The following is a 24,325-nucleotide window of genomic DNA, read 5'->3' on the forward strand; positions in this document are numbered from 1 at the left end:
TGAGTTGGGGTTGCCAACCTTCTAAGTTTGTCCTGGAGTCTCCAGAAATTAGTGCTGGAAGTAACCAGGGAGAAAAGTCATAGGGACATTAAAGAAAAATGTGTATTTGTCATGTTCTTTGAACACTCTCTTTATTAGTTATCCGTATATTGGAAATGGGAAAAATTGCTGTTTGAGCTGGTAGGATGGTTGGAAGCAAGGGGCCATATGATGAAACCACCAGGAATACATCCAACTAGAGTTGGCAACCCTACCATCAACTTATCACTACAAGCTTGAGGCTTTGTCAATTAGAAAGTACTGATCAGTTCATTGGCACCTAAATATGTGCCTACATTAAATAAGGCATCACCTTTCTAACAAGCACTTGTACAGTTAACATAGCAAAATAGTCCAAAATAGTAACCATTGAAATATTTGCCAGGTTTCCATTGTTGCCATATCAACCATCGATTTTAAAGAAAGAACTTGTATTTATCTAGTGCCTTTTATGTCCTCAGGGACATACAACCAATTCATTATTTTGAAGTCTGATTTCATAGGCAAATATTGTATCCTATTTTCTCACAAGGTCCCACATTCAAGCACTATCAGTGAATCTGCTTTTGGTGGTGTTGCTTTTAAGTATTGGGCTGGGGCAGTGAGAGAACATGTCTGCTCTTCTTTGAATATTGCCTCAGAATATTTTACATCTACTTGAACTGTCAGATGGCGCTCAGTTTAAGGTCTCGCTCGAAAGGTGGATGTGATGCTGAATCAGTCTTCTGCATCAACATATTGCATCATGACACGAGCATAGTGCTGAACTAAGTGAGAGACACAATTCCTAAGTGCCAGAGGACTGAGAGATGATCCTTACACTCCAAGGAGAGTGAGAGAAATACCATTACTGTAAGATCATCAGTCGATTTCCCTGACTTTTGACCCCAGGGAATTCTCAACCCCAGGGGAGGGGGCGGAGTGAGGTAGATCCGTTTTCCTCAGGGCTTTGGCCCCTTTACAATGCCCCAGGATTCCAGGGATCCTTGTGAGGAGTTTGGGTTGCGGGGGTGGGGGGGGGGAGGGGGTGGGGTTGGTGGTGGGGGTAGAGTGCTTGCTTCCTGTCACACTATACTTTCAGTCGGTCCATTGGGCTCCTAACATGCGGGTACCAGCTGAAGCTAGGTGTTGGTTAAAGCCAGGACCCTCATGGACCAGCTCTGTGAGAAAGGAGGAAGCCAAGGTCAGTCTTTATTGATCTGTTTCCCATCCCGTTTCCCTCCCATCTCTGACTAGGCTGAGCTCAGTCCCTTCTGGGTGCTGGTCTCCAGCCGCAGCCAGAAGGCCCCAGGCCTCTCAGGCCTACCACTGTGCTATTTTCCTGCCCTGCTTTCCTGGCCAAGGCCTATGTCTAGGATGCCCCAGGGCAATATCAATGACCTGGGTCAAGAACCAGCTGTATTCTTGAGCCTGGACAGGCACATCACACATTGGCCACACTGCTCCTCTCCATTGCCTGGATGAACTTGGATCAGAAAAGTTGTTTGCATCACATTCTCAACCTACAACATAGCTGCACAGCAGAGCATAAATCTCACAAGTCTTGCACTTTATGTTACTTGCCTGCGATTAGGACTAAGTCCCTTTAAGGTTTGGGGTTTCCTTACCTGTGCAGGGAAGTCGGTATCCTCCATAGCTTTGTCTGTCTCCAGGTAGGTGAGGATTATCCCAAGAGATTTCTGGAGACAGTGCTCATCCTGGTTCGATATTTTCTCCGCTAAGGATGCCAGGGATAGGGTGATGTACATTTTCATTCTCGGAAAATGCTGAGCACAAGAAGTCCCAGGTGATGAGCACACAACATTCAAAGTGGTTGGAAAATATTTAAGCCCATATTAATATAATTTGCCACTCATCAGCCCCCGAACCTACTGTAGCCTAACCGCTGAACGAGCAACCCAGTGATCATGGAATCAATATCCACTACAGCAAGTTGTGAAACTTTACTCAATAAATCCGCTCATTTATGGGCAGCATGTAAACTTCCAACTGCACAGCAAACCCAAATAGTTCACTCATGCCCTTCAGGAAAAGGAACCTACCACCCCTAACCAGTCTGGCCTACATGCGACTCCAGTCCCACATGGTTTACTCTTAATGCCCCCTGAGATGGCTCCACCACCTTCAGAGAAATACAGCAATGAATATGGCTTTGGCATTTCAAATAAGAAAATCCAGATCCCTTTGTAGCTGGTTTGCCTCTTCCTTATCGTTTGACAGCCTTTTCAATTTAGTGTCATCGGCAAACATAAATCTGTTTCTGCCCCAGCTCTAAACCACTGATGTACTTTGACCACTGAGGCATTCACGAGTGAACTGTGCCATTTCAGTGTAGCTCCCTTTACAAACACCCTTTGTTCTCTCCAGTTTGGTTAATTTTCAATCCACCTCAAAAGCTGGCCTTCTATTCCATGCCTCGTGAAGTGATTCCTAACTGTATCACAGTATTAAAGAGCATACTCAGATCTAAATGGACAGATTCTCTGCAGCCAACAAAGCCATCACTTCCTCAAGGATCTCCAGTAAATTGTTAGCTAAGACCTCCCTCCACAGGTGGCAAATGGGAAAATACAGATAGAAATACTGATCTGAGGTTTCATACTTGTCCCACTATGTCACACAGCTGCTGTGTAGAATGGTAAGCACTCTTTTGCTGTGAACTTGTTTAATCGACTTTGTGGGTTGACTGATTGTTGAATTACATGATTTGGTCAAATAGGGTCCTTTAATTATGTTTAACCGCTTCGACTTGCTGGAATAGAGGGCAGCACCCCACCCCCACAAATAATCGATTCCCCTCATTACTGTGCACTGCTGTTCTCTGTCTGCCCACTTCAGCACCCCCCCCCAGTGACACCCACCTCTATTACCCATCAGCAATATCAACTGATCTGCCACCTCCATATGTGCCAACCTAGAGAACTAGCAAAAGCGACAATTCAAAAACAAGCTTCAAATGCAGTCGTCGTGACACATGAAGACAAGAAAATTACACAGAAGGCGCAGTGGGGCTTGGGTTTCATCACTTAAGTTGTATGTCCAAGTTTTCTAAGGGAATATGGTCCAATGTCCACAAAAGTGAAGTTTGCAGCAGTTGCAAAGGTGTTGTGAGTGCTGAAGGGAGGAGATTTATTGTCTGAAAGGAATCCCAACCCCTGCTCAGAAGGTTTTGTATTTCATACTTTATTTGATAATTTTATTTTGAAACCTATTGTAGTCTAGTTCAAAAATAAAGACTACTAATTACAGATTTGTTTAATATTGATATGTTCAATATGAAAATGAACACAGTGGGAACTTCAGGGCAACATCACAGGGTGAAGTTAAACTATAGCCTCCTCTGTGCGGTACCATTCTATGATTCTAAATGGGCTTAACACCTTCCGTTAAATTAGCAGATGGAGAAATGTCAGACGAATGTGTTGAGCATCATGTGCCATTGCCACCGCCAGGAATGTTTAGCCTACTTTGTCCTTTGAACCTGTCACAACAGTATATTTTCTTGTCCTGGAAACATTAAATTACGAATGCTGCAATCATTAAGAAAAAGCACGAAACTGCAGTAAATTGTGGAAGAGAGTCAGGGACTTCGTGCCATCAGTTTGAGTGTTCCAACCCAGGGTTTGTAATCAATTAAACTCTCACTGATTATTGGTGTTACTCATCATATTTCCCCATGGATATTGACCGCTCTAATGCAGATAACCCAGGCCTACTTTCTCCATAATAACAAAAGGCCCTCAAACACGCAGGAAGGAAAGACTTGCATTTATGTAACGCCTTTCACAACCACAGGACATCCCAAAGGATTTTGTATGCAAGTCACTGGAATATGATGTGAAACTACAACCTTCTGACTGGGAGGCGAGATTGCTACCCACTGCGCCACAGCTGGCACTGATGCAGAATCCAATGGCTTGCATCCCTAACTTCTATGAAAATTAAATGTGGAAGCTAAGATGCCTTCTGAGTCCCTCCGAACTATTTCACGCTCACCACTTTGTAGCTCTGCCTCATGAGCAGGTAGAGGGAGGCTGTGGCCTGAGCCCGTGTGCTCTCAAAATGACTCATAGATCTCTGTAGCAGCAGCAAGCACAAGTCCATGCAGTGCTCTGAGTCCTCATCAAACAGCACTTCCGGAAACTGCAACAAGGATACAGCAACAACCAGTTAGCTCTGAGGAGGAACTGCTCAAATATTCAGGACAACAACAAATCAACAGCATCAGTGTGATCAACACAACTTGTATTAACAGAGCCCAGGATTCAGCTGTAATCAGTATTCTTTAAACGCACAAGTACATGCAAATTTATATACACACATTATGCACACATATATAAATACGTATGTACACACACACAAATGGCCAGGTATGCACACAAGTAAACACAATAATACCACAAACATACAGATAAATATTTAACCAGTGTATTAGTTAATTTGCTGACAGCCAAACTGCAGGACTGAGACTATTTATTCAATGCCAACTAGCCTTTGTCCTTTTCCACGCCTAATTTACTTTCAAAATCTCATTTTTACCTGGGGTAATCCTAGTCAGTGGGATTTGCCCTGTATCTGAGCCTCAAAAATAGGAGGAACTGCATCTGCACTGCAGCCTCAGGATCTCCAACTTGGAACTTGCAGAGTGGGAGAAGTAGACAGACAAACACACAAGGGACAGGGACAGACAGAGGGTCAGAAACTGACATAGGGACACAAAGAGAGATTAAAAAATAAAGATACACACAAACAGAGAGACAGAAAAGCAGACAAAGTAATATCAGGGATGGAACATCAGAGACACTCAAGGCAGAAAGGATTTCATGAAGAAGCAACACAATATTGACACATCCACTTGAAATTTCTGTTGGTTTATAGAAAATCATGTAGCATTACACGAGTATTATCCTTGAGCAAAATAATTTGTCCAAAGCTTTTTAGTTTGGGGAGGGAGAATAGCCATATAACTATGATGGTCTCCCATAAAAATAACACCAGAATGTGTTTCCATGTGATTTATGAAAAAAATGCATCCTGATTGCACTCCTGAATGGTCAAGCTCTAGTTTTAAGATTTTGCCCCCTTGTTTTGCTTTCTCTGCAGTGCAGTGTGCACATTTCTGCTTTGCTGTACACTTTTTACAAAGACACTGCCCCTTAAATAAATATAGTCTTTAAGGTCTCTCACTGCTCCACACACTGACCACTCACAGTCAGCATCAGTGCATGTGGTGATTTGCTTTAAACAGGTCACTTGGTAATGAAATCGAATACCTACAGTGTGGAGCAGGGGTATGGGAATCTGTGAATTTTCTGTTTTGTCCAGTTATCAACCCCACCTGCTGTTTTGCTTAGAATATGCTTTGATGCACACCTCATCATCCCATTAAACAAACAGCTTCAGCACCACCCCCTTCCCATTCTTCCCTAATTTTTTCTGTCCAATGCTGGAAGACCAGGGGTACCAGTCCAGGAGTACTTCACTTGTTCTTCCTCTATAAACCTGATGAAGGGTTGGCAACCCCTTCATATAGTCCTTACATTCAATAACTCATTCACAAAGTTCTCACCCCATTCATGAAACAGCTGGTTACCTTGGCAATGACGGCTCTCTGTGTGTTGAAACAGTTCTGCAGGTAGAGATTGCTCTGGTTGCAGCATAGGCTGTGAATCAGGACCTTCAGGATCCCTGTGACCACAGGCTTAAACTCCAGCATCGAGCTGCACTGCTGAGAGAATGGAAATGCTGCTGAATTTTTGGACTTAATAGAATGGATATTGGGCAGGGCAAAGTGCGACTCACTGCCTCCTTCCTCTCATAACCCAGGAGTGAGAGGAGTTAGGGTTTAACTCCATAAAGAATAATCAGTCCATGAATAGTATTTAATAAATACAGCTTGCTAGACAAGGTATGATGATGCATGCATCTTATCTGAAACCTCAGATATGTTATGGCTGAAATACACAGTATAGTTAATTAGTTCCGGTATGGAGTTGATGAGCCAAATGGCCTTCTTCCGTGCCATGACTTAATGATTCTATATAAAGTCCCAAGAGTTAATATTATCAATGGATTGGAGGAAGGAGAATATTAAACCACTATTGGAGTGACAGAGACTGGGAGACTGGGTAACTAGTGCAGCAAAAGTAACCACACAAAGTGAGATTTGGCAAACACTGGGACCTCAAACAGACTTAAACAGTAGAGAATTAATCAAATATCTTCTGATAAAATATTATAATGCTGGTCTTGAAGTTTTGATTTTGCAACTATCAAGGATAGAAAGGCCTTGGCCATCGATTGACTCTGAGGCCACAAGAGACAGTTTTCCAGAAGCATAAACTCAGAACAACAATCCCTTTGGACCTCTAAGTCCTTGATATTGAACACTTGATTTTTCACGATGTTAATTCTGTTGAACTTTATTTGTCATTTGTGGATGTATGAAAGTTGGGGTGAAGAGGAGCTGAGGAGAGAGGTGCACTGCACCTCATACCTGTTTCACCAGTTCCAAGGTGTCGAGCACAATCAGGTTAGTCTCCACAGTCAGGTTTCCACTGATCAAGGTTTCTTGTTCAAGCTCTACCTTCAACCTGAGATAACAGAGACAAAAATCATTGCATCAGCATCAGAGCTGGGAACAAGCTGTGTCAGCTTAAGGGAGGAACATTGGATTAGGCCACTGGACCAGATCCAGGGTCCAGGAAATATCATATCTCATGATACCCCCATAGCCTTCTCAGGCACTTACCCAACTCTCTCTAGAATTTGCTGATACAACTAGCCCTCACCACCTCCTTGGGCAGTCCATTCCACACATTCACCACCCTCTGCATAAAGCAGTTACGATAAACTGACTTTTCACTCTCCGTCTTTTACGTTTCTGACGATGCTCTCTTGTGGAATCAGTGACTGGTAAACACATTTCTGGAAGGAGATGCAGTGGTTTTTGTCGATGTTCATCCCGAGCAGCTTTGTAACGCAGGACTCAGTACCCTATGGGATGTTCCCAGGATGCACAACGAGATAAACATCAACTGCTGCTGAAGGACCATCAACTCGGTGAAAAGCGCACTTGGTCTGCCCGAAACTTGCTGGTCTTCCAGTGCAAAGAGCTGTCCATGGCCGAGTGTTGCAGACTGGCACATTCCAAGGTCCAGGACTTTGTGCTGAGGGACACACTAAAGCTTGGAGCAGCCACCACAAAGGATCAATGGGGTAAGGCCACTGTGTAAGGCCCTCCTGTGATAGTATACAGAGGGGCTGGAACCTGTGTAAAACTCCTCGGGCTGTATGCACGTTTTTGGTACGTAATGCAAATGTACATTGTTAATATAACTTAAAATGGCAAGGTTACTGAGGTACCTCATGTACTGTACTGAAGGAAAGTGATCTTTAGTGCACTTTATGTAATGTCAAATTTGAATTGTTTTGTAATGTAATTTTACAAATTTTATGAATAAAGTATATTTTGGAAAAAAAAGTTAAACACATTTCTGAATGCTTCAATGTATGCAGGAAGTCACTTTTCCACATCCTTAGCAGGGGCAGAGAGAAACAGTGAGCCCTTACCTGAGGAAGCCGTTACATTGAAATGTTGCAACTGGAAGGGGCTCCTCTCATCAGAATAAACTTTGCCGAGGGACAGAGAAGTACATGAATCAATGTCAACACTCGTCTATCTAAGTGAAGATGTTTCATCACCTCAAGAACGTGGGAAAAGAAAGCCACAGGCGGTTCCGTGAGCGTCCCCAGTAAACAGCTGAGCCACACAGACCAAGAAGGAACCAGCTATTAGGCCAAGTCTATGCTGAGGAGGGTTGCTAAAATTCGCTTCAGTGTCCAGAGGTTAGGGAGGGAAACATCAGACAGAATTCTGGCTCCTGATCACTGTCCAGTGACTCTTTGTTTTCAAATCCCTCACCTCTCCCTACCTCTGTAACCTCCTGCAGCCCTACAGCCCTCAGAAACCTCTGTGCTCCTCCAATTCTGGCGTCTTCTGCATCCCCATTTTCCATTGCTCCATTATTGGTAGCTGTGCCTTTAGCTGCTTAGGCCCTAAGCTCTGAAATTCCCTCACTAAACCTCTCCACATCATTTTTCTCCTTAAAATTCCTGTTTGACCAAGCTTTTGGTCACTTGTATTAATATCTCTTCATGTGGCTTGGTGTCAAATTATGTTTGAGTACACTCCTCTGAAGTTCCTTGGGATGTTTCACTATGTTAAAGGCCTTATATAAATACAAGCTGTTGTTGCTGGAAAGTGAATGTTTACAGGTCAGCAGTGCTAACCCAGCACCAAAGTTGCCAACTCTCCAGGTTTGGCCTGGAGTCACCAAGAATCAAAAGATTAACTTCCCGGACACTGCTGGGAGCAACCTAGGAGAAATATGGTACAGACATTTTAAAAATGCAAGTTTCTTTTGTTATGGCCAAGTGAGGAAAGGGTCACTGTCGCCCCTCTTGCCCTTCCTCTTATTTGACTGCAATAGGGTTTATTCCTTTTAAACAGTGGTTGTGCTTACCACCTCTGTGAGTCAGAGAGAGATACGGCACCGAAACAGGCCCTTTGGGCCACCAAGTCCGTGCCGACCATCAACCACCCATTTTATACTAATCCTACATTAATCCCATTATCCGTCTCACATCCCCACCTTCCCTCAATTCTCCTACCACCTACCTACACTAGGGGCAAATTTTTTTACAATGGCCAATTTACCTATCAACCCGCAAGTCTTTGGTATGTGGGAGGAAACCGGAGCACCCGGAGGAAATCCACACGGTCACAGGGAGAACTTGCAAACTCCGCACAGGCAGTACCCAGGAATGACCCCGGATCGCTGGAGCTCTGAGACTGCGGTATTAACCACTGCGCTACAGTGCCGCCCCAAGTGTTTACCCTTTTCCTTTAATGTGATCGTGAAAGAACCAATCGGACAGGTTTTCTTGGGTTTAAACAAGAAAGAAGCAAGTTAAATATATTTAACAATCTAAACCCGATTTAAAAATAATTTTTAAAAAATACGCTACACATTCACGCACACATTCACACGAGAATCACACACACACAAATAGATTACAAAATGGAAAGTAGGTTTTTTGGTTGGATTAAAGTCCAGAATAAATAAAAGTTAAGTACACCATCAGTGGTGTTGGTTGATTCGGTGGTTTTCCGGCTGAAGTTGTATTCTTGAAGTCCTTGGTTGGCCAAAGTGCACTTTGTGGCTGGCCTGCTGAGCTCAGGGTTTTCTTGAAGACAGACTGGTAGGTGGTTCTCCTCCTTGGGACTCTGACTGTAGCAGTTTGTAGGCTTGGGGGGTCCACAGTCGCAGACAGTTTCCAAACATGATTTTTTCTGGGAAGAGAGAAAGAAAGAAAGGGAGGCGCAGCCTTTTCTGCTGCTGCAGTCTCAATTACTGTTTGTCTCTTCTCTGTGTAACAAAACTCCCAGTTTTTCCAGAGATGAACAGACGGTCACATGGTTCTCTGTATTTTCTAATGAGGTCGAAAAAAGTCTAAAACCCAAAACCTCTCTCAGGTGGTATTGTCCGTGTTTACCCCCTGGAGCGATGCAAAATGGACTATAGCAAGCAGACAGCCTCCTTAAACTCCAAGTGTAAAACAGGCTGCCAATTCACTATCTCCTGTTTTGCACAACCATTCAAGAACAACTGTACCCTCATTATCCACACACACACACAGAGAAATAAATAATACATTATGCACAAAGACAGAGAATGGTGTCCTCTTACTTGTCTTTATCGACAGCCTGGCGCCACTGTGTCAGGTCCTTCCGCCAGCGTAACTTCTCCTGTAGGCCCACGCTCACCCCAGGGAATAACTTGTCGATTCCTGAACACAAAAAAACACAGATGAGACTTAGAGAAAGGGTAGAAAGGAATGTAAATCTCAGCCAGGATGGGATTTTCAGACATTGAAGAGGTCCTGTTGAGAATATTGCCTGCAGGTTTACACACCCAGAGGTAGATATTTACATTCAGACAGCTGGTCAGCCACCCTGCAATGAAGAGGCCCCCGTAATTCTGAGGTCTGGGCCTCATTTAAATCGCAAGCCGCAGAAGCCAAACCAATTTATTTCAGATTTCCAGGATCTGCAGTATTTTGCTTTTGTGCCAAGTCAATGACCGGAGGCAGCTTGCTGATTTTGACAACTTGTATTTATTTGGCATCCGTAATGTAGTAGAATCTCCCAAGACATTTCACAGGAGCGTAATCAATCAAAATTTGACATTGAGCCACATAAACAGATGCTAGAACAGGTTTGGTCAAAAAGATAGGTTTTAAGGAGTGTCTTAAAAGAGGAGAGAGAGGTAGATAGGTTTAGGGAGGAATTCCAGAGTTTAGGGCCTAGTCAGCTGAAGGCACGGCCACCAATGGTTGGTGACGGAAACTAGAAACCTTCAGGAAAGTCACCTTGCTGGGTCACCAGTAGCACCTGCAGGTAGGCCATGGAGGGTGGGTGGTTGGCAAAGGGGCGGCATGGGGGCGATCGAAGGGATGTGCCCAGACCAACAGCAGTCTGCGGGATATCTGTGGTTCCAGAAGCTGGGCTGTACAAAATATGAAATGTACCTTCCTAGGACCTTTTTGTTGGGCTGCCAAATGACACTAGTTTGTATTTAAATGGGCTTCCCATCTGACTCAAGGCCACACCAGGCCCAGCTATCGGCCTAGGCCAACATTTCCCTGGCCACAGTAACAGTTACAATGGAGTGTTGATGCCTTATGTGTGCTGCACAAGGAACATTCAATCCCCCCCAAACTTCAGCGAAGCCGATTCAGGGAAGAGCAAGGAGTTAAGATGGGTGAAGAGATTCAAAGAATTGCACTTGTTTTGAAGATTGAGGCGTGTCACCTGATCCAGGTTGTCAGGGTTTGAGCAAGTGTGGTGGGCGGCCCCCCCCCACTCCCCCACTCACCTGGATATTCCCGCCGTTTCATCATTTCCCTACGGGCTCCTGTGGTTCCGAAGATAGTTTCCTCTAGCCGCGCTTTCATGTCCCTTGACTTCCTGTAAACGTGGCTGCTGATCTGTTCTGTGGATGGCTGGCCCTGTGAACAGATGTAATGTCATTGTGTCCTTGCGCCAGTAATGAAGCCAATTCCTCTCTCAGACATAGCGGACAGCAATGTGAGTCGAAACAAAACGAGAAAACGTCAGTTAGCCCAGCCCATCCTCTCCTCCTGCAGACTGCAGATTCAATCAGCTCTATCATGGGCTCCACCAGGCAAGATCTGGGCTCCAACATGCAGAGAATCAAGAGCTGCCCCAGTGGGACAGTTTGTTCACACACCAGCAGGTGCTGCTATGTAGCTTTCTCATTGTCTGTAAATCTGTTCAAAGCTCCTCACAGCACCTCAGACACAGCCTCAGCCTACACCAGACCTTAATCTAATGCTGCTTTAGGGAGCTGGTTTAGTCTCAGACAGTGGCTGTTTTCTGAGTTCCAATTGCCAAGGATGTTTTACACTATTGTCTGATCACTTGACAATTTTCTAATAAACCTTATGCATGATTTATTTGCAGAAATAGTGGATTTGGGGTTGTGTCCCATAACACTGGGTGATGCCCCATTGTACTCAGTTAGTCAGGTAACGTTACAGTTACAGCATCACTTCTTGGGATAATAACTTTAAAACCCTGAGACCACTCACAATTTTTTTAGCCAGCCCTCACCCCTTCACATGGCACTACCTACTTTAAAGTTAACTTGCTTGCTCATACATGGTACATGAAATTGGAACTCTACCATTCTTCCAGGAATGCAGGGCAACTATCATTAGGAGGAAGCCACCTCAAACCTTCCTCCGTAAGGATCGTGCAATGATTCTTTTAGAAAGTAAATTAATTTTGGGTTTACTGAAAATCTAAATGATTTTTTTTTACACTTGTGTATCTTGTCACTGTCTGACCTCGTACTCAAAGTTGGACACACAGAGGTCTAGAAGCTCCAGGAAGCTGAGCAGGTGCTGGGTTGGAAGTTTCAGCAGCCACCCTTTAATGGTAGCATCATCAGCCTTCTTCAGAACCCATAGAAAGCAGAACAGCAAGGTTTGGGTCACTTCTGCCGACGTGGCGGAACTTGGACTTGAGAACTGCAAAAAAGAGAAATGTAAGTTGCATCTTCCATGTGACGGACTGTTAAGATGGCACCGCAGCAAGCTCAGGGCATCAATGCTACATGTTCTGTTGGCAAAGGGAGCTGGACAGTGTCAAGTTTTTATTCCCCTCCTGCCATCCCTCACAAAGAGCAGATCCAGCTTGTGCACTGAGTGTGGTTCCATCGTTTCATAAACCACTTCCTCCAAATTGGGAGATTAGAACAGGCTGTGTGGGGAGGTGTCTGCTCTTTCCCAGCAGTTTCCTCCCTCCTGTCCTGTCGGCACTGACTCCTGCTGCTTCCATGAGTGTTGATACTCACTGCTACCTTACCCAAATTGCTATTTATCATCCTTGAGCCTAGTGTGAGTTTTAGCAAAACGTTCAACTGTGGGGAGGGGGGTGGGGGGGATGGGGAGGAGGGGGGGGGGGGTGGTACCACAGCTGAACCCAAACCTTCCTCATCCAACGTTCACACGTTGTAATTACTGGACAGTGATCAGCAGCAGGTACACTGCTGATTTATCCTTGGCCAGGGGTGCTGAGGCTAACTGTGTTACAGCCTTTTATTAACTCACTCCACACACAGGGTGTAGCTCAGCAGCACATCGGGCTGTGCATTTTCTGACCAAGGACCTTATCAAATGTCTCTTGTCTAGCTCTCTGCGCAATACGTTCCTCGCCCCCCCATGATATACCCCTAGTACTCATAATATACCTTAGCTCCTCACAATACAGCTAGGTGCCCTTGCGATACAGCCTAGCTCCCCTTCCTGCCTCGATACACCCAGCCTCCTCACAATCCACCCAGGCTCCCCCTACGATACATTTCTCATTCTCCACATTTTCTTCCTGTCCCAAGATATGCTCCTTATCCCACAATACAATCGTCCCAATGATTTTCTGATCAACATGTGACTCCCTACTCATCCCACCTGTTTTGACATTATCCATCTGCAGTTTGGTATATAATGCATCGGCCCAAGAATATTCAGGTATATTATAATTAGTTGCAAAATGATGGGAATACCAGAATATTGCCTAGCATTTCCACCTCAGCACAGGCAATGCTGGGATCCAGAATGCATAGGAAGGTTAAAGTTGAAAGGGGCGGGAAGTCTGTGTGAATCAGCTGGTCTACTGTCAATGGGTGTTTCAACTGCATTATTCACAACAACATCAGCGAAACTAGAATGATGGAACGGGACAATCTGATCATTGTTCTCTTTAGAGCAGAGAAGGTTTAGGTGAGCTTTAATAGCGATGTTGTAAATTATGAGGGATTTTGACAGAGTAGGTAGGAAGATCTGCAGCACCTGTGGACGAGTCTGTCATTCTAGAAATGGCCTTTTTTGCCACTCCAGGCACTGCTTCACAAACCGCTGACCACCTCCAGGCGCTTACCCATTGTCTCTCGAGACAAGGTGGCCAAAGAAGAAGATAGAAAGATACTGTTTCCACCAGCGGGGGGTCGGTAACCAGAGGACACATATTTAGGGCAATCGGCAAAGGAACCAAAGGTGAGATGAAAAGATTCTTTTTTTATACATGGCAAGCTGCTGCAGAATGCACTGCCAGTAAGGGTGGTGGAAGCAGATTCAATAGTAACTGTTAAAAGGTAATATTTGAAAAGGAGAAATTTGCAGGAAAGAGCAGGGGAGTGAGACAAATTGGACAGCTGTTTCAAAGAGCCGGCACAGGCACGATGGGCTCAATGGCCTCTTTCTCTGCTGTATGATTCTGTGATTAAATAATTCTATGACAAGGTTAAAAAGCTGGAGCTAGTCTAGGCTACTGGATTCAGGACAAGGAGCCGACTCTGACCAAAAAAAATTCCTGGGCTGGAAATAGTTAACCACGCTTACCCCTGAGATGGGGGCCGAGTATCTGTTCATTGAGGCAGCGGGTAGTGTCAACACAACTGGCGATGTGAATATGAGGCTGGAGACGTTTCTGGGATTTGAATAGCGTGCCGTCAATTTATTCCTTGAGCTGTCAGAATCTAAAAGTCCAATAGGAAACAGACAAAGTTTAGCGAACATCACCGAGCCTGAGAAAATGGAAACAATCACATTCCACATTCCTGCAAAGGGTCAGTGATGGTTCCTCACACAGTTAGTGAAGTCAACTCTGAAGTATCCATCATGGTTAATTTAACAGGATGCAGTTTTATTCAGAGAAGTAGTTCAGCAAGGATCTCAGTAGCCCCAGATTGACAGCATGAATACTGACAGACAGCATATGAACATGGGATACTTCCCCTGCTTCAGATATAAATATAATTAAGCCCCAGCTGCATATGTAATTTTATATCTTTGGTTTATGAAAGAAAGAATATACATTTATATAGCATCTTTCACGGCCTCAGGATGTTCTAAAGCACTTTCAAGACAATGAAGTACTTTTTGGAAGTGTAGTCACTGTTGTAGTGAAGGGAAACGTGGCAACTAATTTACACCCAGCCAGCTTCCACAAACAGCAATGTGATAACGAGCAGATAACCTGATTTAGTAATGTTAGTTAAGGGATAAATATCGGCCAGGACACAGGGAAGAACATGGGATATTTGTGTCCACCTTATAGGGGAAATGGACTCTTGCTTTAAAGTTTCATCTGAGAAACGGGACCTCCAAAAGTGCAGCACTCCCTCAGTATTGCCCTGGTGTGTCAGCCTAGATTATGTGCTCAAGTCTCTGGAGTGGGACTTGATTCCACCACCTTCTGACTCTAAGGCAAGAGTGCTAATAACAGACGAATGGGTGACACCGGTGAGAAATTTTCTCTTGCGGCTTCTGCACTATTCCTGTGCGCACTTGCCTTCACACTCAAGATTTGTTCTGATGTAGAAGGCTCTTTCACCTATTTGCTCTCATCTCTCACCACTAGTCCAACTGTCTCATGTTACAGCAACCAGCTGTCACTTACTGAGTCCAGTATCCTTGGCCTCAATTCTCCATATTGGGTAATGCGTGCCAGCCAAACACCAAAGTCACACTTACTGGAAATAAATTTTTTGTATTGCAATTTAGGGGAAGCATGGGCTGAGCAGCTGGCGAACCGAAAATGAAACACACCCAATCACACAAATCTAATTTTTACAGATACTGAATCAGCAGATCCCAGTGCCAGGCTCACAACACGAGCAGAGTGGACTTTACATAGAATTATATAGAATGTACAGCACAGGAACAGGCCATTCAGCCCAACTGGTCTATGCTGGTGTTTATACTCCACAAAAGCTTCCTCCCCACTCTCTTTATCTAACCCTATCAGCATAAGCTTCTATTCTTTTCTCCCTCACGTACTCATCCTGTCTCCTACATTACAACAGTGACTACACTTCAGAAGTACTTCATTGACTGTAAAGCGCTTTGCGAAGATCTTAGGTCATGAAAGGTGCTGTCCAAATTCAAGTCTTCTTTCCCCTTAAGTGTATCTATGATATTTGCCTGGATTGTTCATTTAATAAAATGCTCTGGTTAGTAAAATATAGGACTAGGATTCTTTTGCTGCAATTTCAGATGAGAGAGAGGATTGTGTTTCAGTAAAATGCTCCCACGTCAGTGGGTCACACCTGGAATACACCTCCAGGACATATACAGACACTCCCTGGTCACAGCCATGTTCAGGAGCTTCACCTTCAGACCAAAACTGCCGCTGTCGGTCATGCCAGTGTCAGGAATAACTGTTCACAACTCACAACTAGGCTTTCACCGAGCCAGGCCTCAGAGAGAGAGAGAGAGAGGCCCACAGGAGGAAACAAGGAGAAAATCCCACCCCAAATACAGGCTGCATCAGTAATCATTTCTCGTGAAAGAGGATGTGATCTGTTTCTTTAGTTTCCTATCACTCTCCTCTTGGGCTTGTTGCCCCCTCCCCCCAGCCCCTCCGTTCCGCTCACTTCATTTACCTGACAGGTTCTGCAGTTGGGGGAGGGCGCTCAAGACGATGCCTAGAAGCGGCAGGTACAACGATGCCACCTTCACCTTCACCTCAGGGTTCCACAATCTCGGGTCCCCATCATGTGAAGCCAGGAGGCTGTGAAGCAAATTCACTGCTTCTCTTCTGATCAATCTGCTGAAACACCAGCATTTAAACAGTTGAACATCAACATGCACTGCCAAAATGCGCAGTGACATGACTGAAGGAAATAGCCAGCGTGTGTGAATTACTGGGCTTGTGTATGAGTGTACATGTGTTTGTGTGTGTTATCAGTTTCACATGAATGCATATGAGGTGTCTGGATTTGAGGATGTATGTATGTTTTCCTAAGTTAGTGTGTCAAGATGAATGTGTTTGTTAGCAGGTAGGGTGTGTGTGTGTGTGTGTGTGTGTGTGTGTGTGTGTGTGTGTGTGTGTGTGTGTGTGTGTGTGTGTGTGTGTGTGTGTGTGTGTGTGTGTGTGTGTGTGTGTGTGTGTGTGTGTGTGTGTGTGTGTGTAGGTGAGTGTCATAGCATATGGATGAGTTGGTGTTGGTAGAATGTGTGTGTATAAGTTTGTGAGCTTGTGTTTTAATAGTCAATAAATGTGAGTGTGTGTGTTACTAGGCTAGTGTTTGTGTTGCTACGTGTGTGTGTGTGTATATAAGTTTGTGTGTTGCTAGATGAGTGTGTATGTTGCTAAGTGGGTGTGTGAGTGTGTGTGTTGCCAGCTGGGGGTGTGAGTGTGTGTGTTGCTCGGTTGATGTGCAAGTTTGCTGTTGCTAGCTGGGTGAGAGGCTGGAAGTGGATATACAACAACAACAACAAATTGGATTTATATAGCATCATTAACACAGTAAAATATCCCAAAGCTCTTCACTGGAGTGATTATCAAACAAAATTTGACACCGACCGCATAAGAAGATAGGTGACCAAAAACTTGGTCAAAGAGGTAGGTTTTAAGGAATGCCTTAAAAGGAGAGAGAGGGGTAGAGAGGCAGAGTCGTTTAGGCAGGGAATTTCAGAGCTTAGGGCCTAAGCAGCTGAAGGTGCAGCCGCCACTGGTGGAGCTGCTATATATTTGGTTCTTTATGCTGCCACCATATAGAGTCTAGCCAGAGAGGTTCTTAGACTGTATTGTCTAAACATTAATCTTTATTGTATAGTAACTATATATATTCCACACCAGCCTGTGTGTCTCCTTAAAAAGCCAAGCTGTAACTGTTCTCGAGTCTCTCCATGATCACTTACATCATCATGGTGCGCAGTAATCTTTACATTCTCTCAAGATTAACCCTTTTTTAGACCTTTATACTACATCTCCCCCTAAGTCTTTATCCCAATATGTATTTACATACATTCACTTTTTTATTTATATGCTACCCCATCTCCCCCCAAGTGTCTCAATTGATAGTTTGAATCTATCAGGAGGCTTCACAAATCTCCCTGATCTTGTTGTACTCAGATGTGGAAGATTGGTGGTCTTTCTCTGATCCCTTGTTTCTTGACTTGGATGGCCTACATTGAGGGTTGTAGCATTCGATGCTTCTTGAATTTTCGGTTCATCATCTGAGTCGTCTAAATGTATGACCGATTGACATCTTTGATGTAAAGGAATAAGATTCCTTTTATTTCTCTGTATAGAATCTTCTCGAGTTCGTACTAGATAAGATCACTGCTGATTCTCATCTTTCTGGAGAATTGCCCCTTCTCTATTTTGGTCTCATACCCACAACTTTTGTCTTTCTGACAACTTTGTTCGGTTTCTTATACGATATCTTCTGTTATAATTATGGGTCTGTCTGTTTTGATGCAACTTTTCTTTGTCTTGTACTTTCTGATAATCCTTGCTTTGCAATCCTGGGAGTAATTTCTTGGGTAGAATTGGAAGTTATGTTCAAAGTGTTCTTCCCATTAAGAGTTCTGTTGGCGCTAATCCGCACAATAATGGAGTAGTTCCGTATGGCAGTAGTGGTAATTGGAAATCTTGATTTTTCATCAACATAGTTTTAATGGTTCTACTCGCTCAGCTTCTCCATTTGATTGTGGATACTTAGGTGAACAAATCCACATTCTTCTGCAAAGTGTGTGAAACAATCATTTGCAAATTGCTGTCCATTATCAGATACTATCTGAACAGGTATACCCTGTATTGTGAAAACGTCTTGCAAAACTCTGATGACTGCTTCAGTTGTTGTTGTGTACATCCATTTAACTTCGATCCATCTTGAGAAGTAATCAACAACGATTAGATAGAATCTTCCCTCAAAGAAGAATAAATCCATTGCCAACTGTTCCCATGGTCTAGTTGGGAAATGGGTCGAAAGTAGTTGTTCTCTTTGATCTTGTCTGTGTACCTGACAATTTTGTTGGACTTGCTTCTTCCCAAGTTCTCTGCCAATGTAGCACTCCTGTAGGAACTTGCTGCACTTCTCTTTCTCACTGTTGTAGTCTTTGAGTGGCATGGCGGACTGTGCTGTGTTGTGCGAGTTCTCTGCATTGTGTGGGCTCTCTGGCAGAATCTCTGCAGTGCTCAGGTCAGGTTGTGGCGGGGTGGGGTTCTCCCTCTGTCCCGGCTTCTGGATTCTTCTCGTTTATCTTCTTCAACTTTCTTTATAAGATCAACGTCAATACAAGCCCTTCTATTCAAGAGTGAGAACTCTTAATTGCTTAGGACATACAGTGTTTCTAATATCTGCTTTTCCTTACATTGAAGTGTCGCTTGTAACGTCCCATTTACTTCAAGTACAACACCTCCTGGGCCATGTAACTGAGTTTCTGTTGGTTGCAGAATGTGTGTGGAAAGCCACGAATCTTTATTTGACAGGACCATCACACTTGCTCCGGTGTTGAGTTTGAAATTAGTAATATGTCCATTGACATGACCAAATGCTTGTTTCGGATCATTGATTTCACCCAGAAAATATTTTGATTGGTCTGCAGCAGGAGGTTGTGAAACTTCATTTACCTCTCTATTCTTAACTACTTTTCCTTTAGAGATTGAGGTAGTTAAGATTTTATTTCGGCACATCTTACTGAAATGCCCTATTTTTCTGCAATTAAGGCATTCTGCTCTATTGGCAGGATATTGTTCACACCTGTGGGAAGTTTTTGCACCATAGTACTGGCAGAGTTTAAAGGCGTCTTTCAGTGTGCCCCCCATTCCCCCTGCCCCAAGTGTACCTTTTTTCCTGCTGCCTCTTGTTCAGCCCTCTGGTGAAGGAACTGAACAGTTACAGGAGGCTTCCTGAACCAAGGTCTTTTCTCACCTTGCAGGATTGGTCTGTTATTACTGTGTAAATTGAAGTACGAATTGCAAGCATTTAAGACTTAGTCGAATTTGGCTGATGTTTCATCAATACGTTGTCTTGCTGTTATATCATCAGCTACAGCACCAATTAAATATAACAATGTATTCACTTGCTCTATTTCAGACTTGCTGTCCACTTTTGATGCAATTCTGTATCTGAGGAACCTTTTCCTCCATAGTACCCATTTTGAGTCTGATTGGATCCCTCATGACTTTTGAAACTCTCTATCACTCCCAAATATTGATCCATTTTAAAAAACTGTATACACTTTTTAAGAGTGTTCTCCTTTAAGAAACTCTTTTTTTCATGCTAGCTTGCTTTGATGGAGTGTAGCAGGTGTTTGACAGTCTTCCCTGTTTATTTTTTTATAGGCTTCTGCTGGGGGTTTCCCCTTTCTTTCAGCAGTTCACTGAAAAGTTTACACAGCTGCCTATTGGACTTGACAGAGCTGTTCAATAGACAGTTCCAGTTGTTTTTTTTTAGCTAGAGTTTAGATATTTTGTTCATACATGACTGTTTTAATGATTTTTTTTCTTCAGCTTAGCTGCATTAATGGAGACTCTGCTGTGTTCAGCAGTTTCCCGCTTTTTTTTCTTCACTATTGGACTTTTTTTCAGTTTGCCCGCTTTTCAAGGTTTTCCTGCTCTTCACCCTCATGTTCAGCCCATGTGAGAGATTGGGTTTTCCCCTTTTTTTTTCCTCTCTCGCTCACACGGAGCCTTTAGAAAATTAATTTTTTTAAGCTCTTCAAAGGCTTTTTTTTTAAACCGGGTTTTCTCGATCGTCAGCATAATGACTCACCCGATCGCTTGCTTTATAGCCACGCTTCTGTTCTATGGAGCTTTTCTCTGTCTTCTCGTGTCTGTAGTTTGTTTTTTCTCTTCAGCTACTTATTTTAAAGTTTCCTCTCTTCTGGCTGAAGGATGATAGTTGCTTCAAATTTTCTCTTCTGGCTATAGGACTTCAATCCCACGGCTGAGACTATCTTATATATTTGGTTCTTTATGCTCCACTGTATAGAGTCTAGTCAGAGAGGTTCTTAGACTGTAAAGTTTAAATATTAATATTTATTGTATAGTAACTATATACACTTCATACTAGCCGGTGTGTGTACTTCAAAGGCCACGCTGTAACTATTCTCGAATATCTCCCACATGATCTCTTACATCATCATGGTGGGTGGTAATCTTTACATTCTCTCAAGATTAACCCTTTGATACCCTATACCACAGGAGTGATTAAAATCGGGGATGCTCAAGAGCTCAGAATTGGAGGAGCACAGATATCTTGGAGAGTTGTCAGGCTGAAGGGGGCTACAGAAATAGGGAGGTGTGAGGCCATGGAGGGATTTGAAAACAAGGTCAAGTATGTTAAAAATTAAGGTGTTGCTTAACCAGGAGCCAGAGTAGGTCAGCGAGCACAGGGGTGGTGGGTGAACGGGACTTGGTGCAAGTTAGGACACGCTTACCTCAGTTGCCCAATTCAACATGATATCAGGCTGCCAATCGATTCACCCGAATAATCATTTATATTATGCTATTATTTTCCACACTTCTATCCATTTATGCTCCAATGGAGCCATATCGAGGGAGGGGGTGGGGGGAGGTGGAACACTGACCTGGTTCAAACCAGACTAGCTGTGTCTGTCTGGCAATTTCAATTTGTGAAAATGGAACCATGCATGTGGGAGAAGGGCAGACATGCGTGTGCAGATCGGAGACTATCAGGTTCCTTTTCTGCTTCAATCCAATGAGCAGAGCTGCTGGTCTACGTTTGCGCTGAGGACTGGCTGAACAGGAACCAACAGAATCACTCAAATGGCCAACTTACTTTACCTCCCATGTGTCCTCACCATTACTGGCTGCCCAATTCTATTCTCCTAGGTCCCAGGGAACAAACACAGGATCTCTGGAAACTCTGGAAACATTCACACGGAACCTGGAAAGATGCACCAAGTACTTGAGAATGTGCATGAGGTTCCTGGGTGCTTGCACATGGTCCTTGGAGAGATACGAGGTCCCTGAGGATATGCGTGAGGTCCCTGGAGAGACAGATGAAGTCCCTAGAGATGCAAACAAGGTCCATGGAGATATGTACGAACAGATTTTCAAGGTGACCAAGAGCAGAATATTTTTTTTTTAAATGACTGCCTACAGACATTCACTGAACGGCCGAACATTTTGTTCGAAGACCCAAGCCATATCTGGTGAAAGAATTGAACTGTAGCCCAGATTACAACATGAGCACTGACAGTGAGGTTTGTGAAAGGAAAGCTCCCAAACTACTTAATGGACAATGCCTTATTCAAGCCTCCCTCTGATCAGTGGACAGCTGCTGGCAAGATGCAGCCGTACATGGACCCACCCAATGTAACACCTACTGACTCCACAATGGAGCAGGAGGGGATGGTGGATCAAAGGACAGTGGGGTGAGGGGAGGGGAGAAAAGTGAAATTCTGAAAACAGATAAGATCCTTCATTACAATGAGACAGAGACTCCGTTTCTGTGCATGTGTTTCACTCACCTGCCTGAATCAGGTTTTAGTGCATTGGCTATCTCATCCAGGAGCAGCCCAACTAGGAAGTGCTGTCGGCGGAATTTCCTAGAAAGACTGAAGATTTCCACAGGCGACTCCTGAACAGTGGCATCCTGCAAAAAAAGATGTTGTTCCTGTTTCAGTTGAAAGCACATTCTGTAATTTTAATAAAAAGAGCATTTTCGGACTGAGTGTAATTGTGAGACAGGACGTTTGGCTGAGGAGAAACGTGACAAACCAGCATTACTTCTCCTTAAAATTTTTTATTTTTTTAGTCCAATATTGAGCAGTTTATTTACAGTTAACATTACACTCCACATCAAGACCAGGTCCCAACTCTGTTAAGGCACTCCTGTTCCGCAAGCAATAATGGCTTGAATCTTTGTACAATTAAATTAACAGGAGCATTAAATACAGCAAGCTTGAACCCTGCTGTCAGTTCAGTCACTCTTCCCCCAGGGCGTGCTTGTCAAACAGGTACTCTCCCATGCCATTGTCAGGGGCTCCCAGTCTCTTCAGGTTGGTGATGTGATCTCCAAGCTTCTTGATCATCTTCACTTGCTCATCCAAGTAGTGAGTCTCCAGGAAGTCACTCAAATGAGGGTCAGTGTTGCCAGTGGAGAGTTTGTGCAGATCCAGCAGACTCTGGTTCACATCCTTCTCCATCTGCAGAGCTCTGCATTGCCTCCAGACCATTGCCCCACTCATCCTGCTCTGGCTTCTTGATGTCCTCCAAGATGATTCGGCCTCCACGTTTATTCTGGAATTTCATCAGTTTCTCAATGTGCTCCCGTTCCTCATGTGACGGCTCCTTGAAGAACTCAGCAAAGTGGCGCAGGGCAACATCATCCCGGTCAAAGTAATAGGACATGGACAGGTAAACATAGGAGGAATAGAGCTCCAGGTTGATCTGCTTGTTAACAGCATCCTCACAATCCTTGTGGTAGTTTTGACGCACTTGAGAAGCCATCTTCACTATCCATAAATGCATTTAACCAACACAGGCTCTCCGTACCATGAGTCTAACCACCACAGACTCTCCGCACCGTGTGTCTAACCACCACAGACTCTCTGTACCGTGAGTCTAACCACCACAGACTCTCCGTACCGTGAGTCTAACTACCACAGATTCTCTGTACCATGAGTCTTTTTTTTTTCAAAATATACTTTATTCATAAAAATCTGTAAAAAATACATTACAAAACAGTTCAAAACAGCACCAAGTTGACATTCCAAAAAGTGCAAAGGAAATCAGTTTTCTTCAATACAGGAGTGAGTGGCCTCACAACGCTTCCATTCCATTTTACCTGCCATGTACATTTTACAGCCAAACCACATTTGGTGTATACAGCCCGAGGGGTTTCCCATGGGTCCAGCCCCTCAGTTCACTTTGGTGGGAGGACCTTACACAGTGGTCTTTCCCCATTGAGCCCTTGCTGCGGCTGCCCCAAGCTTTAGTGCTCAGCATGTAGTCCTGGACCTTGGAATGTGCCAGTCTGCAACACTCAGTCATGGACAACTCTTTGCCCTGGAAGACCAGCAAGTTTCGGGCAGACCAAAAGGCATCTTTCACCGAATTGATGGTCCTCCAGTAGCAGTTGATGTTTGTCTCGGTGTGTGTCCCTGGAAACAGCCCGCAGTGCAGAGACTCCTGTGTTACAGAGCTGCTTGGGATGAACCTCGACAAAAACCACTGCATCTCTTTCCACACCTGCTTGTCGAAGACATGTTCCAGAAGGAGATGGGCAACTGTCTCTTCCCCACTGCAGCCACCTCGAGGACAGCGTGTGGAGGGGGCGTGACTGCAGGCGTGCAGGAAGGATCTGACGGGGAGGGCCCTAGTCACCAGCAGCCAATATACATCTTGGTGCTTGTTTGAAAGTTCTAGTGATGAGGCATTCTGCCAAATGACTGACAGTCTGCTCGGGGAACCATGCGACAGGTTCCACCATCTCTTTTTCCCGTAGGGCCTTGAGGACATTCCGTGCAGACCACTGCCTGATGGATTGGTGGTCAAAGGTGTTTTCCTGCGAATGATAGGCGGTACGGCACAGTCCAACTGAAGGGAGCATTCTGCGACAATGTGACCAGACCCATCCTCGCAACACCAGGGACAGATAAAACCTCAGCACTTGGTGTTTGCGTACTGGGGCTCTACGCACAGCTTGATGCAGCCACACATGAAGGTGGTCATCAGGATGAGGGCGACGTTGGGTACATTTTTCCCGCCCTTATCCAGAGGTTTGAACATTGTGTCCCTCCGGACCCGGTACATTTTGGATCTCCAGATAAAGTGGAAAATAGCTCGGGTGACGGCCACGGCGCAGGAGTGGGGTATGGGCCAGACCTGCGCCACATACAGCAACAATGTGTGCGCCTAGCACCTGATGACCAGGTT

The 24,325-nt window shown here is 44.4% G+C and overlaps 2 protein-coding genes across 6 annotated transcripts in view; both read right to left on the reverse strand.

The window, feature by feature from the left end:
• The window catches only part of LOC137351703 (dedicator of cytokinesis protein 7-like), a 215,906-nt gene that overhangs the window by 48,800 nt on the left and 142,781 nt on the right, over window positions 1-24,325 (reverse strand). For 4 of the 5 annotated variants that reach the window (XM_068016430.1, XM_068016428.1, XM_068016431.1 and 1 more), the window contains 10 exons: window positions 21,916-22,040; window positions 16,071-16,237; window positions 14,026-14,162; window positions 11,974-12,156; window positions 10,980-11,112; window positions 9,792-9,891; window positions 6,536-6,632; window positions 5,633-5,767; window positions 4,036-4,182; window positions 1,647-1,805 (listed from right to left, as the gene is read on the reverse strand). In XM_068016430.1, the coding sequence (XP_067872531.1) occupies window positions 1,647-1,805; window positions 4,036-4,182; window positions 5,633-5,767; window positions 6,536-6,632; window positions 9,792-9,891; window positions 10,980-11,112; window positions 11,974-12,156; window positions 14,026-14,162; window positions 16,071-16,237; window positions 21,916-22,040 (1,383 nt within the window). The remainder of the gene's footprint in view (window positions 1-1,646; window positions 1,806-4,035; window positions 4,183-5,632; window positions 5,768-6,535; window positions 6,633-9,791; window positions 9,892-10,979; window positions 11,113-11,973; window positions 12,157-14,025; window positions 14,163-16,070; window positions 16,238-21,915; window positions 22,041-24,325) is intronic. The other variant, XM_068016429.1, reaches the window with a different exon arrangement.
• LOC137351706 (ferritin heavy chain, oocyte isoform-like) lies at window positions 22,372-22,897 on the reverse strand. Its single transcript, XM_068016435.1, is given in 2 exon segments — window positions 22,372-22,603; window positions 22,605-22,897. Coding segments are annotated over 2 exon segments (525 nt in total).

This window comes from Heterodontus francisci, chromosome 36 (genome assembly GCF_036365525.1).
Source record: "Heterodontus francisci isolate sHetFra1 chromosome 36, sHetFra1.hap1, whole genome shotgun sequence".
Classification (NCBI taxonomy): Eukaryota; Metazoa; Chordata; class Chondrichthyes; order Heterodontiformes; family Heterodontidae; genus Heterodontus; species Heterodontus francisci.